This window comes from Myotis yumanensis, unplaced genomic scaffold (genome assembly GCF_028538775.1).
Source record: "Myotis yumanensis isolate MYYU_CA2020_CCGP unplaced genomic scaffold, mMyoYum1.0.hap1 SCAF_1, whole genome shotgun sequence".
NCBI lineage: Eukaryota > Metazoa > Chordata > Mammalia > Chiroptera > Vespertilionidae > Myotis > Myotis yumanensis.
In genome coordinates this window covers 143,810,487-143,824,640 of record NW_027223752.1, presented here as the reverse complement: position 1 = coordinate 143,824,640, position 14,154 = coordinate 143,810,487, and the positions used below count along the sequence as shown (strand labels likewise).

Here is a 14,154-nt window from a genome sequence, read left to right as displayed (position 1 = left end):
CATATAAATACTTCCCTTTTAGAAACATTACACTTCCTCCATAAAGAGCTGAACTGCCTAATTTTGTGTGTGTTTACATAAGTTATTGTTCTATGTCTTTATTCCGTATGCTATACAACCCCAAAAGCCTTTCCTGTTTTTTTTCTTAAATATAGGACTTTCTCATTATTTTCAAAATTCAATATATGATTCCCTCCCACCCCCTGGAAACATGACAAAAATAGGTTTTCTATGTAAATTACTAGGAAATTATTTACTTTTCTGTGTTTTCATAAAACTCATAAATCATGTAAGAAGGACATGAAATGAATTAATTAGTAGAACATCTCTCTCTGAAGGGTTAAAGGATTGCCAGCACTGATCAAGCTTGCTCTCTCTGGCTCCTGATATGGTGTTGACAGCCAAGCAAAGAGCTTCTTCAATAAATCCACTCTCATATTTAAGTTTTTCCAGATGTGAGAAGTAATTAAGTCTTTGCATTTACTGAAGCCTTGTGCGCTTTTCAAAAGGGAACTGGCATCTGTGGTGAATTAACTCTGCTTGAGCGTGTGTGTGTGTGTGTGTGTGTGTGTGGTGTGTGTGTTCTGTGTATGTGTATGTTGTGTGAATGTACATATACACTAGCACACATGTGGCATTTGCCAATAGTCAAATGAGATCAGACCTGAAAACAAAACAAAAAGCTAATTTCAATAAACAACAAGAATTGTTGCAGCTATGTTTACAATAGAGAGAATTGGGCTTTATGGAATTCTTTCTCCCTTTCTGTTTTTGCTGAACATTAAAGGAAAGGAGAGAGGATAATTAAATCATTTGTATCTGTGAAAGGATTTTTTTAAAAAAATTGTGAAGTCCTGATTCTCATAAAACATAAAATGAACATGTTTTAAAGATCTTAACTCATTCATTAATTAGGGTACCAGTAAGATGTAACAATTGGTTCAAAGGTGAATTTGAAGAACCACACATAAATGAGTAATAAGGAACGCCGAATTTATAAATAGATGTCCAAAGGGTATATCAATAAGGCAGTAACCAATTGCTTTCCCCAGGAAACAACTTTCATTTTTGTGGATAACGCATCATAGCATTGTTATCAGTTATTAACAATTTAAAGGGTTGGAAAATTGTTCAAAGACAGTGAAAGGCCAAATTAGCCAGATGGTAACACCAGATAAGACACCAGGTAATGTTTTCTGATTATTATTATTATTATTTGCTAGTTTCAGAGTCTTTTACAATTTTTCCTGACATGTCACACAAAACTTCAGAAGAGGGATGCTTTGAGGATAGCCAAACTGTTTGATCCTGCCTGGTCCTTTAGTTCTGGTTACAGGCCACGTAGAGGCTACTCAACCCATGAGCTTCTTTTCTCTTAGTGTGCAGGATTGTGGAAGTGATTGTGGTTTTCACCTCATTGTTATTAAAGCTGAACTAATATCTCAAGTAAGTAGCAAATTAGACCAATGTCCTTCAGTCTACTGGGTGCTTATGTTAATGTAGACTCCGAATAAGAATACTTTTTTCCTGTCAGTATATCTAGAAGAGTACATATTTTTAATTTTGGCATCCCAAACACAACCAACCTGGAAATTGTTATGTCAAAAGTTATTTGCAGTTTCTTGTTCTCCTACTCCCCCAATACCAAGTTAGATGTGTGGGTTTCATCTGTAAGTAGGATCTATATTTGTGAAGACAGTAATAGGAACACAGACAAACACTCTATTAAATCTTATTTTAATGGCATAATTGGTAAAGGTGACAGTTATCCAAGTTGCTTTGTATTCTTTTGATTTCTACTTAACAAACAGTAATGAAATAGCTATTAGAAATAAGGTAGGCTTAATGAATGTAAACTGTAAAAATAGATGGAGCTAATATTAAGCAGAACTCTTTTATAAAGAAGACAAATTGCTCGAGAGAGCTTGCTTTTCTTGTTTTAAGAAACGATCCCGCCCTCCCACCCCCGCCCCCCATCTATCAGTAAAGTTCTCTTTTGGACAGATGCCAAATGATGGGGAGGTACATGAAGCAAAAGTAAAATAACCAGGAATTCAACTGAGAACCTTCTGGGAGGTAGTCATAAAAACAAACAAGCAAACAAACATAACAGCGACAAGAAAACCACAATAAAAACCAAAAACCAAGGCAACTAAAATTGAGTATGTGAAAGACTAGGAAAGCAGAGAAATAAGTCAGATGAACTGAATCCTCTCTCACCTAACCATTTACAGTGAATGTTTTATAATAAGAACTGGTGAATTAATTTTTTTGTATCTGGAGTAATTTTATTTCTTTTTCTAATATGCTGGAAAGTAATATTTCATCAGTGAAATTGATTTTTGCATGTTTAACTTTCACATTAATAGGACAAACACCTTCAATATAATTAAAAATAAGTTATTTTGTCTTCTTCCATTGGCTGGTACTAATGCAAATATGGGCTTTAGCTCACAGTTGCTTTCTTGTCTTTTACTGCAAAGCTGAATTGTTGAAATGAATAAAAGCATCCTTTTTTTTCTTTTTTCCATTACACTTTATCCTCTCTATGCCCTCTTCTACCGCCATTCACCCCCCTCTGGAAAAAAAAAATCAGTTTATCTCTGTAAGTTTTCCTCAACTCAGAACTGATTCTCAATAAGAGGCAGAGAGGGATTAAATAATTTGTCCTGGAAGATATGAGAGAGCCAGTCCTGGAAGTAGGGGATCTGGCTATGAGTAAGGTGATCCTCATTCTGAATCAGGGCATGGATAGAGTATTAATGCAAAGAGTACATTACATAAAATGAAATGCTCACTAAGTAATAGGGATTAGCAACTATACAGAAATTTCCTTTTGGGACTCCCTAAGGTGAAAATATGTATTAAAATATAATATTTAATTTTTTTAAAGCGGATGATAGCTATCCATGAATAACACTTTCTTCTTATTCCCCAAGTCACATTTTGAAGCTATTGACAAGAATGCTCTACTGTGATAAAGTGCAAGGTTTAAAATGTTTTAGAGAAAACTTTACATGAATATTGTATTATATCTATAGGTGAAAGGAAAAATGCATTCAATCAAAAGTACTAATGTGTCTAGCTCTCCAAACAATCCATTAAAGTGTTCCTCCAGCAAGTCTTGAATGATGCGTTTCTTATTCCCTATCTTATATTAGTACTAAGTGTGTTTTACTCACCACTGCATCTCTGACACCAAGCACAGTGCCTGGCATAACACACTTACTTGAATGCATGGACTTAGGGCTCTAGTTAAATTCTGGTCCTAATGCTCCATTGAATAATTTTCTGAGTAAAACAAATAATTTCTCTTGATCATAATTTTGTCCTCTGTAAAAAAGAGGGCTTTAGTAGGATTGATTTCTTAAAAATTTTGGCTTAAAAATTTTGATTCTAATATCTCAAATGGAAAATTTATGTTCACATATGGTGTTTGGTTTTGCTTTCATAATGTTTGTATATAATCTCAACAAATTATTTTCTTCCAGCACAGTGAAGAGTCATTGAAAACTTATTACATGATGGGAAATGAGAAAAAGCAGCCATTGAAGTCTAATGAAGGTAATTCACCAGAAGTATGATGAAGGTAATTCACCATGGTGAATAGATGTCATCATGAGCAATGCAAGTATTGTCACCTCAAACAATAGCCAAGAGGTGAATTTTAGGCAGCTGTGGCAAGATTTTTCCCCCTACACCACCAGAAGTTTGCAAGAAAAGCTTATAGAAAATGCTCTTCCATATTTCCAAATAAAGATAATGGAATCGATCTTCTGTAGGATAGTTTTTGGCAGAGGACTTGAGGGAATCAGTCAGAACCCATACATTCTGCTCTCTAATGTGAGGAGAATTTCCTTATAGAATTTTCTACACTGGCATGACAGGGCTGTTATTTTAAAGTTAAGTTTTCCAAATTCAGTATTCTTGGTATTTTGCAGATAAGCAGGATATATGTTGCCATTAAGTTAGCCTGTATCAAAAATTGTTTCATGAAAAGACCAATGAGTCTTCTAGGACACATTACTTTTTTTTTTTTAGAATAGAACAGTTACCCTAAGTACTATTTCACAGAAGAATGTTAGTTTTCTGGAATATCAGATAGCATTAATAAATAGGTAGGCAAGAAGGTTAGAATAGATTTGATAGACAGGATTTCATTGTTTGGGAAATGCTGGGTTAAGCAGACAAATACTTTTCTTGGTTGTGAGTCTTCTCAGAGCTTTTAATGTGTCATTATGCTGTGTGGCTCTTTAGTGGCAGGGGTAGAAATTAGTATACAGGTTTCCCCAAACATGTTTAAGAAATTCCCTTTTCTCCTTTAGAGTGTTCTATGGAACTTTAGCCTCATGGAACACAGTTTGAGAAAGTATTTACACATGATGACCGTGTAGAATTTTTTCTTGTCAGAAGTTTTAATTTAGGCAAGGCTAAGGCATTTTAAAAACTAAATTTAAAACTAGATTTGATACCAAGAGAAAATAACTTTATACTTAGCTATTTAAATGATGTATTATTTTTTAATGAAGTTATATTTTGTATAATTAGTTTAATTATTCTCCATAAGGTATTTTTATGTCCAGTGCTTATCTACGATTGCTGTATAAGTATTAATTTATACTAAGATTTAAATAACCAAATTGATAAATTATGAGTTGGATAGAATCTTAGAATTGCCTAAATTGACATGAAAGGGTTTGTTTTGAAAAATACATTTTTAATTATATAACCGATGACACATACCACATTATAAGTATTGTTATAGTTTATTTTTCCAAACTTTTCCGGGTGTGTAGTATGTTTTGAAGAATATAAAAATAACTATCACATTTGTAAAAATTTACACCATGGGAAGAATTGAAAGAAATGATTATTATTTTTTGAAACAATGATGTTTCTAGAATTCTTAAATGATATATCAACCTATGTTAACTGCAACTTCTCAGGTTTAATGATATTTACAATTAAAATAATACAATAGCAATATAGGATTAACAGTTATAATTAACTCGGAATAGATTCTCTGAAGGGTTCAAAGAGCTTTTCATAATAAATCACTAGCCTTTAATCAGCTAATTTAAAGTACTTTTAAGAATGTGACAAGTACGTTTATATCTCATAAAAAATTTAACTTAGGTTAATGAACTGAGTTTGAATGATCCAGATTCACTATACCAAATCAGAGATAGGTCTGACATTCTAGTGAAAGCTTTATTTAGAAGGAGTTGAGGAATTCTTTGAGATAACAGGCTTCTGACTGTGCTATCTTGAGTGTTAAAGCTGAGTGGTTTTCCCAGAACCCTTTTCAAACTCTTTTATGAATGAATTGAATTAGAGAAATGTAAATAAGTTGTCTTTTTTTAATTTCTTAGTTTAAAAAAATGCTGACTTGAATGTTCATAAAACTGAATTTTGCTCGTTGAAATGTTATTTCCCCTTAGGAGGCTAGCCCTGGTCCACCTCCGGGATTCTGTTCCATCCACTCACACACAGTTATGATAAGGAGAGTGAAGTGTGAGCTAAATAGGGAGTAGGCCTGGGCAAGGTCATTTCTGCCAGAACGCCAGAGATGCTAAGATCTCAAGGGTGCCATATACATAAACAGATGCTACATTAGAGAAGTAAAACAATAGACATACATATTGCGAGAGGGAGTAAAAATGAGGGTCCCTATATATGAGGATGTAAAGGGTGAAACTGAAGAGGAAAAAGCAGAGGAAGAAGAAAATGAAGAAGACAAGGTGAGTGTGCAAGCACCTGCTGAAGAAGGTCATTTGTTCCTGTAAGCTGGTGATTAGAAGTTTGTCTCCTTTCCTTTTTTTCTGGACAGGTATTCTTTAAGCCTGTTATTGAAGACCTGAGCATGGAATTGGCCAGAAAATGCACGGAACTCATTAGCGATGTAAGTGGCTTAAGAAATTTTTGTCTCATTTTGCATTGTGTGTCATAGACTATTATGCCATAGAATCATAGAGCTAGAAAGAAAACCCTGGAACCACCTATTAAAACATGGTTGTTTTCCAGATCATGAAACTGAGTCTAGAAATTTTAGGTAATTTCTCCAAGGTCACCCATACAGAGAATTTCTGTGGGAGTAGGACTTTGTGTTCTTAATCCAGAATCCTGTTTCTTATGGATTTTGGTCATTCTGGCAATAGGAATTTCATTTAAGAAAGGAAACAAAAAAGTTAATACTCTGTACATTACTTCTTTTGTATAGTCAGTGCTTTATAAAGGTTTCCTAAATTTAATCCCTTAAAGATAATCTACAGTAAAGTGAACTCACGAATTCAGAGCATATTCCTTTGAGAACCCAAAGCCTTTACAATTTGTAAATATTTAATTTTGTAATGATGTTAAGTGTTTTAGAAAAATCTCTACATAAATGAATGATTTTTTAAAAAGCATTTGGGGGCCTTTTGAGGAATATGATGAATGCAGTAGTTTTTCAAACCAAAAAAATTGCATATAATATCTATGTGCATATAATGTTGATTTCCAGTTTAGAATTTATGGATAATTGAGCTACGTGTTAAGAACCCCAGACTAGATGATAATGATGATAGTAATGAAAAGGAGCATTTTTATTGTGACTTTTTTCATTAACTGGAATCAGTTTATATATTTCAAGGGAATCATAGAATTGTAGAATTCACTCATATTTATATATTTTTACAGTCAATAATTAAACTAAAATTCTAGAGGCACAGGAAAAGTATTGCTCACTAGGAATAAGAATTTAGATGATCCTCATTAAAAAAGTTGTCAGAAAATTGCCTTGTGACAGAAATTTGTCAGAAAGAGCCAAAGGATGGTGGAAATCATACCCCTTCCCATATACTTGACCTGTGACATAATTAAGTATTTCTTAGTGCCATTATTTAATAATAGTTATAAGCTACTATATGTGACAGTTTGCTGTAAACTGTAATAATACCAAAATAAAAATAATATCAGCAATGGTTGAGATTTATTGAATGCTGTGTGCTAGGCATTGAAGCTTATGAGGTAGGCTCTGTTGTTTTTCCCATTTTAGAGGTGAGGAAGCAAAGGCTCAGAGAGGCTAAGTAACTTTCCTGGGTCACACAGTTAGGCAGTGGGGACTTAAACACAGAGCACTCTCCTAGCCACACTGCTGTGTTATCTCTCACTCTAGATTTCCATGCAGTTTTTCTTACCGTTATTATTAATTTTTATACTAATATTAGTAATAGAAACACTACCAATCCTTTTATTCATTTACCAGAGGCCCGATACATGAAAATTCGTGCAAAAGTAGGCCTTCCTTCCTCCGGCTGCTGGCAGGCACCCGGGACCTGGGCTGGCTTCCATCCGGCTCCAGCTTCATTAGGAAGAACGTCCAGAATGACATCCGGCAGATGTCCAGTGTAATTAGCATATTACCCTTTCATTATTATAGATTTTTTAAAGAGGAAGTACTTTTAAAAAAATATGTTTTTTATTGATTTGAGAGAGAGAGACATCCATGTGAAAGAGAAAAATCAATTGATTGCCTCTTCACACATCCCAACCGGGGATCAAACCCAAGACCTGGACATGTGCCCAGACCAGGAATCGAACCAGTGACCTTTTGATGCAACTGAGCCACACCAATCAGGGCACTACCAATGTTTTTATATGGAGCAGATGAACTTAAATTTGAAGTTATCTCTGTTATATTGTCTGCATGACTAAATGGTTGTCTAAAATGTGTATTTGAGGTTGCATTAATTACAGAACTAAAACAGATATAAAATGGATGAGTTGACCCACTGAGTTAGATGGAGTTCCAGTCAAGTCTCCATTATGCCTCTGACAGTGCCCATCTGTTAGTGTCCACATTTAATTCAGTACGCCTGTCTTTCCCTAGTCTCAAATTCGATTTAAAGACTAACCTTCAAGTCCCTTAGTTTTGTTTTCTAATTCATTATATCCCAAAGGGGAATCATGTATTTACCTGAGCCTTTTTGTTTGTTTGAAGGAAGTCTGTCTGCAATCTCTGTCACCAAGAGAATTTGGTGTGTTACTTGCCTGCTCGGTAGAGTACTACATACTGAAGCTTTAAGAAGCAGCCTTACATTCTGTTGATCAAATCACATAGCTAGTGAGCCACAGACCTGGGATTTGAAACAAAGTCCGACTCCCAAGTCATGGCCATCATGATGTCCTTCCTCTCTTGCCCTGTGCGAGGCACTCCACGTGCATTATTGTACTCTGTTATTGGCTCTATGAGCCTCAGTTCAAAGCTGGTGCAAGATTGTCTAGCCCAAGACTACCTGGCTAGTTAGGGGTGGGGACAAAATTTAGGCTTAGGTCTAGCTAAGTTCAGAGCCACTTGTCAGTCTGCTTCATGGATTGTTTTACAGGTTTATCTTCATACAGTAGCCTTTCTAACTGTCTCTCTTTGGACCTCTTTTAGATCTTGAATGTCTTTATTGCAGTGTGATTAGCAGATCTGTGCACAGCAGTCCAAATATGGATGGCCTGGGGTTACTAGTATGGGCAGGGTGGGACGATATTTCCTTTTGCTCCATGGACCCTTTGTGATGATAGTTAGGGTATCTTGGACTTGGGGTTACAGAGAGCTATTAGATCAACCTTTGTAGGACATCTTTCTCAGCCAGTTTCAATCCTAATTTCTGACTTATAGCTGACTGCTTAGGACTCATCAACTTTTCATAGTAGTTTGAATGATTTTCACCTTGCTAGGAAAGAATGTCATGTGTAGCTGTCTGCCCTCTGGCATGGCCCTTTGTGAGCTTCCCCATTTCAGCTCCTTTAGTTTGACATTTCACGCTCCCTGAGAGCTTGGGGTCACCAGCAGACCTGCAGACTTGCTGTATCATGTCCTTGCCAGATAATTTATTAATATAGTAAATTAGATTGGTCTAGAGAAGCCCTGGGAGGCCTGCACTGTTTAGAATTCTCCATTTTCTAGATCAGGCGGCTTCACTCTGAGGATCAGAATGAGGCATTTTTCAAGTTTTCTTTGCCCTCCCTAGTTTCTGCTTTGCACTTTCCCTGCCCATGTTGTGGGGTTTTCTTCTGCATAACTCACTTCCCAACCTAGAAGACAGCACCTGGCCTCTGAGACAGCCTCTTCTCTTCTTCTGTTAACCAAGTCATGCTTCTCATTTAGCCCCTCTCTGTTATTCAGCCTGTTGGTCAACTGTCTACTCAATCCCTTGAATAAATCAAACCTATTGACTAGGTTGAGCAGTCAGAAGCATGGATCTAGAGGCCTTTTGTCACGTGGACTTAAAAATATTAGGGTAAAGGTGAGCTTTTGTATGTTTCTTATAAATTAGGCATAAAGTCTCTGCAGGGCAAGTTTGGCCACATCTGCATGAAGCCTCTGACTCAGTGTTTCGGTTGAAACCTTTTTAGGGTGATAATCTACAATGCAGCGGAAAGAACAGTTTCCAGGCAAATGAGCTTTGTGTGTTGTGGGCAAGTCCTTTCAATGCTGAAAACATTAGATTCGTGGTTTCCCCTCCAGAGAAAACTCTGAATGTATTTAGAGAACCGAGAGAGCAGCCTTGGCTGGGAGCACCCCATTACAAATAGCAATAGAGCCCTGGTTCTTTCCTCCAGGGTTTCCTGCATTTAGCAATATGGCTCCATTTGTGAAAAGACTTTCTAGGTACTTTTGTTAAGAATGCTTGTAAAAGGAAATATCCTCAAACGTTTCTACATCTGTCATCCCCTTTCAGCCATTAGCTAATCTCATACTAAAATGAAAGAAACTGGGAGAGGAAGAGGGAGCACTGCTGATGTAATTTAACTCTCATTGTGGTTGAGACATGGTGGGACTAAAGGGTGAGGTCAAAGCAGAAAGTGAATATTTTGGTCATCTTAATGATCATTAAATCATCGACTTTCCCTTTTTTTTCTCAGTCAGAACGTAACTTGGATGCTGTATTGGTTATGAGTACAGAAGGTTGCAAGTAACAGGAAAACCCTGGCTCAGAGGTTTAACAAATGGGTATTTATTTTTTTCACATGTGAAGGCTGGAGGTAGGGGGGTCCAGTTTTGGCATATTTGATGCTATTAGTTTCTCAGATTCCTTTTCTTCTGCTCTGTCAAAACTAGCATGGTGGCTTCAGGTCTTATTGTGACACCATTGTTGCAGAGTCCCTGTGACTAGGGAAGGAAAAGGTGGAAGGGTTATGTGGCAAAGGGCTATGCCAGCAAGTTTCTCCCTTTACACCAGAAACACCAGAACACTGCTGGGAAGACTCCACTAATGTCTTGAACCAGAGCTGGGCACCTGGCCTTTCCAGGCCAATCACTAGCCAAGGGGACTGAGAAAACCCTGCCTGGCTTAGAGCAATTTGTACTCTGCGGCTGGGGGAGAGGTCTGGCTACTCTCATAAATACATTTGGGCTCTGTTATTAAGAAAGACAGGGGTTGGACAGCCAATCCACCTAAGAGACAGAGCCATGCTTGTCTTAGGAATATATACATGGTTGTATTAGGAAATGGCTATCTGCTCAGTGATTGTTATTTTACTGAAGATTTTGTGTCCCTCATTGGTGCAGTTTTATCTGTCTTCTCCTTGAATAGGAAGACTACTAATATGTGACTTTTTTATATAAAAATTTAAGACAATATGCTATTCATCTATAATAATAAAGTATAATATGCTAATTAGACTGACGGCTGAACGACCTTCTGGATGAAGCCAGGGCTGTGAGGGCCGAGCCCCTTGCACGAATTTCATGCATTGGGCCTCTAGTATTATATAGTTCACTAGAAATTAGAAGTGTGAATGTGTGTGTGTGTGTGTGTGTGTGTTTATATCTTTTAAATAAAGGACAAAGTAAGGAATGGAGACCACACTTAAATCTGAACTATTTGCCTGCATAGCAAGGGAAGTAAGTACTTCACCCTTATCCCTGCTGCCTTCCTGAACATTCTGCTCAGGTCAGAGCTTATCAGGAAGCCCGTGGCCCTCACACATACCACTGCAGAGAAGAATGTGGATGTGAGAGGGAAAGATGGTGGTGGAAGATAAAAATAATGAGGCAGACTTAAGCCTAATGACAGGTTATTTTCTCTCACACTTATTATATAACAGGGGTACTTTTCCCCCTCTCCCTATGATCAAAATAGCCTGCTATTTATCATACTGCCTTTAACGGTTTAATTACTAGTGATTGAGGAGGGTGATTTGCAGAGACCTAAAATTATGGCTAATCTCTGAGAAGAAAAAAAAAAGTAATTTAGTGCTCAGATAAGATAAATATGTTCTAATGTTGATTTCATGAATAAAGCAAATGTTTAATGTGGTAGGCGTATAATATCTAAAAGTCACAGCAGTGAAATATGGTATTTTGAAATAACATTGCTTAGTATGTTCATATCTGGTTACAGTCAAATAATGCCCTGCAAATCAGGTTTGCTTGTGGTAAAATCCCTATGTAATGTTTGTGTATAACATCAGTATTAGTCATGTCCTTTAAGGACCAGGGAGTATATAGAATTAAACTTTACTTTTAGGCTATAATTAGGAAGACATTGGGACCTTTTTTTCAGCCTAAGTATTTATAGTGTTGGGTAGATAAACATGACTTTATTACAGGGTGATATAACTTTTAGCAAATACCTTCGTCCTCTCAACTAGTCAAAAATTTTGCCTCCCCGGTTTTCAGATTGGGCTGCAGTTAGTGTGATAATGGGATTACATTTTAGGTCCTTCTCCATAATTCCTGACTTTTTTTTTGGCTCGTGTGTCCATGCGGGGTCTTTCCCCAGAATAGCAATTCTGGCCTCTGTCCAAGAAAAAAAAGGAGTGACTCATTTTACTAGTGAGTACAAGTGGAGAAATGAGCATGCTCAGCAAAGCCTCTCTGATCTTTTCCTTGCTCATCTGCTTATTCACAGCAAGGGGGTGTTCTGGAATAATCTCAGCCATGTGGCAAACTTTCTGGGCAGGTTCTATTTTTGTTGAGGAAGGGGTGGAGGATGGGAGGCCTATGGTGCTCATAAATTGGATAAGTTTGAGTGGAATTAATTAGTAACAGGAAACCCATGGTGACCATAATTGAAGTCCCTTCCTCTAATCCAGTGGGTCTAGGTAATGATGCTAATATAATACTAATCTTCATTTGTTTAATTTCTGCCTCTCCTTCTTAAATGGTTTCATCTGTCCTGATGACTCCTTGTTTTAAACCTAGAGGTAGGCAGCTATATTTCTGTTTGACCATAGGCTTCACTGATAAGGTCAATGGCTTAAAAGTTACAAACTGGGCAGCAGGAATCATCATCATTGTGGGTCCAACACACGCGGTCCTTGACGATAACAGACCCTTGTTAATCTAAAGAAAAGGCTTCCTTTATTATGCCCCTCATTTTGCAGTTCTGTTCTGGATACCAGTTTATTTAATTTGGCTTATTTTGAGCGTTATTCCACATTTAAGTATTTACTGCAGAAAATGGACTTTCTCATGTTAATTCTTCTGTTCAGCACCAGAGCACTGAAATTGTTTTATTGTCTCCTTCTTATGTGAATTATTCTCTCTTTTAGATCCATTATAGAGAAGAGTATAAAAAATCTAAGGACAAGTGTACATTTGTGACTGACACTCCGATGCTAAACCATGTAAAAAATATTGGTGCTTTTATTTCTGAGGTAAGGGATCAAAACCTGGCAAAAATGGCTTGCATTTTCTTTTTATATTTATATAGATAAAAGTCTGTGCATTGAAGTTGAAGAATAATATTTTCAAAAGCACCACTGAATGTTGGTAATATATAATTTTGTAATTCTGTGCACTATCAATTAACTATTGTAAATTGACATATTTTACTGGCTATGGTTGATGTGTTTTATTATGTGTTTGTGTTTTGACTCCAAACCTTTCTTATTTATATAGAACTATTATTTTCTTTTTAAAAAATATTTTTATTGATTTCAGAGAAGAAGGAATTTTTGATGTTCTTAATTATTCGTTTTCCTGAAGGAGTTAACTGTAGAGCAAAAACATGGATGTGGGCATTCTGTTGTGTTACTTTGAACCTAATCTTCCCAAGAGGAATTGGTGAATGAATGTTTCTCTTTAAGAGTAGTGACTGAGATCACTTAGAACAGTGCAGACTGGAGGTGTGAGCGAAGAAAAAGCAAACAAGCTCCTCCCCCTTATCTTGGTAGGAGGGTAAGAAGATTTGAATAAAGGAGCTCTGTTCTTTGCATTCAGGGTCTATAGAATTTGTTTTTAAAAATATATTTTTATTGATTTCAGAGAGGAAGGGAGAGGGAGAGAGAGATAGAAACATCAATGATGAGTCATTGATTGGCTGCCTCTTTCATGCCCCCTAGTGGGGATTGAGCCCACAACCTGGGCATGTGCCCTTGACTGGAATCAAACCCAGGATCCTTCAGTCCGCAGGCTGACGCTCCAGCCACTAAGGGCTGCATTCGGGTTCTAGACAGGAGGACATAACAACTTGTATCTTCTGGAGCAACTCAATTGTCTCATTGCTCTCCAGTTTTTCTTCCCTGATCAAACAGATGAAACTCTTGATAAGCACAAATAGATTTACTTTTAGAAATGCACATGGTTTAAATAGTCATTTTTTTCTTGTGTGTCTGGTTTAAAGCTTTCTCCATGGTAAACTGGATTTGTCTTTCTTCAAAAGATGTTTGTCAAGTCCAGGATTAAAATGCTCTTTAGATTTTTATATTCTGTTTCTGAAGAAAGTTTCTTTTTATTCACTTTTAATATTCACAGTAAAAAAGAGGAATGTTTACTTATTGTTTTTATTTTTTCCCTCCCTAGGCCAAGTACAAAGGCACCACTAAGGCGGACCTCTCAAATTCTCTCTACAAGCAGATGCCAGCTACAATTGACAGTGTCTTCGCGAGAGAAGTCACGCAGCTTCAGAGTAAGGTGTGCTCTCCCTAAACTGTTACATAATTATGTAGATAAAAAAGATAACCTAATATAAATTATTCAGCATTTTAAAAAGTTGTTTATCTTGAGTACCACATCCTATATAATAAAGAGGTAATATGCAAATTGACCAGCACTCCAACACAAGATGGCCGCCCCCATGTGGACATAAGATGGCCGGCAGGGGAGGCAGTTGTGGGTGATCAGGCCAGCAGGGGAGGACAGTTGGGAGGGTCCAGGCTGGCAGGGGAGGGCAG

General features: G+C 36.9%; 1 protein-coding gene across 7 annotated transcripts in view; it reads left to right on the top strand.

Moving 5' to 3' along the window:
* The window catches only part of NEBL (nebulette), a 370,452-nt gene that overhangs the window by 253,574 nt on the left and 102,724 nt on the right, over positions 1–14,154 (top strand). For 5 of the 7 annotated variants that reach the window (XM_070432591.1, XM_070432608.1, XM_070432600.1 and 2 more), the window contains exons 1-4: positions 5,543–5,741; positions 5,831–5,902; positions 12,532–12,636; positions 13,784–13,894. The exons of the other annotated variants lie outside the window; for them this stretch is intronic. In XM_070432591.1, the coding sequence (XP_070288692.1) occupies positions 5,661–5,741; positions 5,831–5,902; positions 12,532–12,636; positions 13,784–13,894 (369 nt within the window). In that variant the 5' untranslated portion in view covers positions 5,543–5,660. Of the gene's footprint in view, positions 1–5,542; positions 5,742–5,830; positions 5,903–12,531; positions 12,637–13,783; positions 13,895–14,154 lie in introns of those variants that run through there. 7 annotated transcript variants of the gene reach the window in all.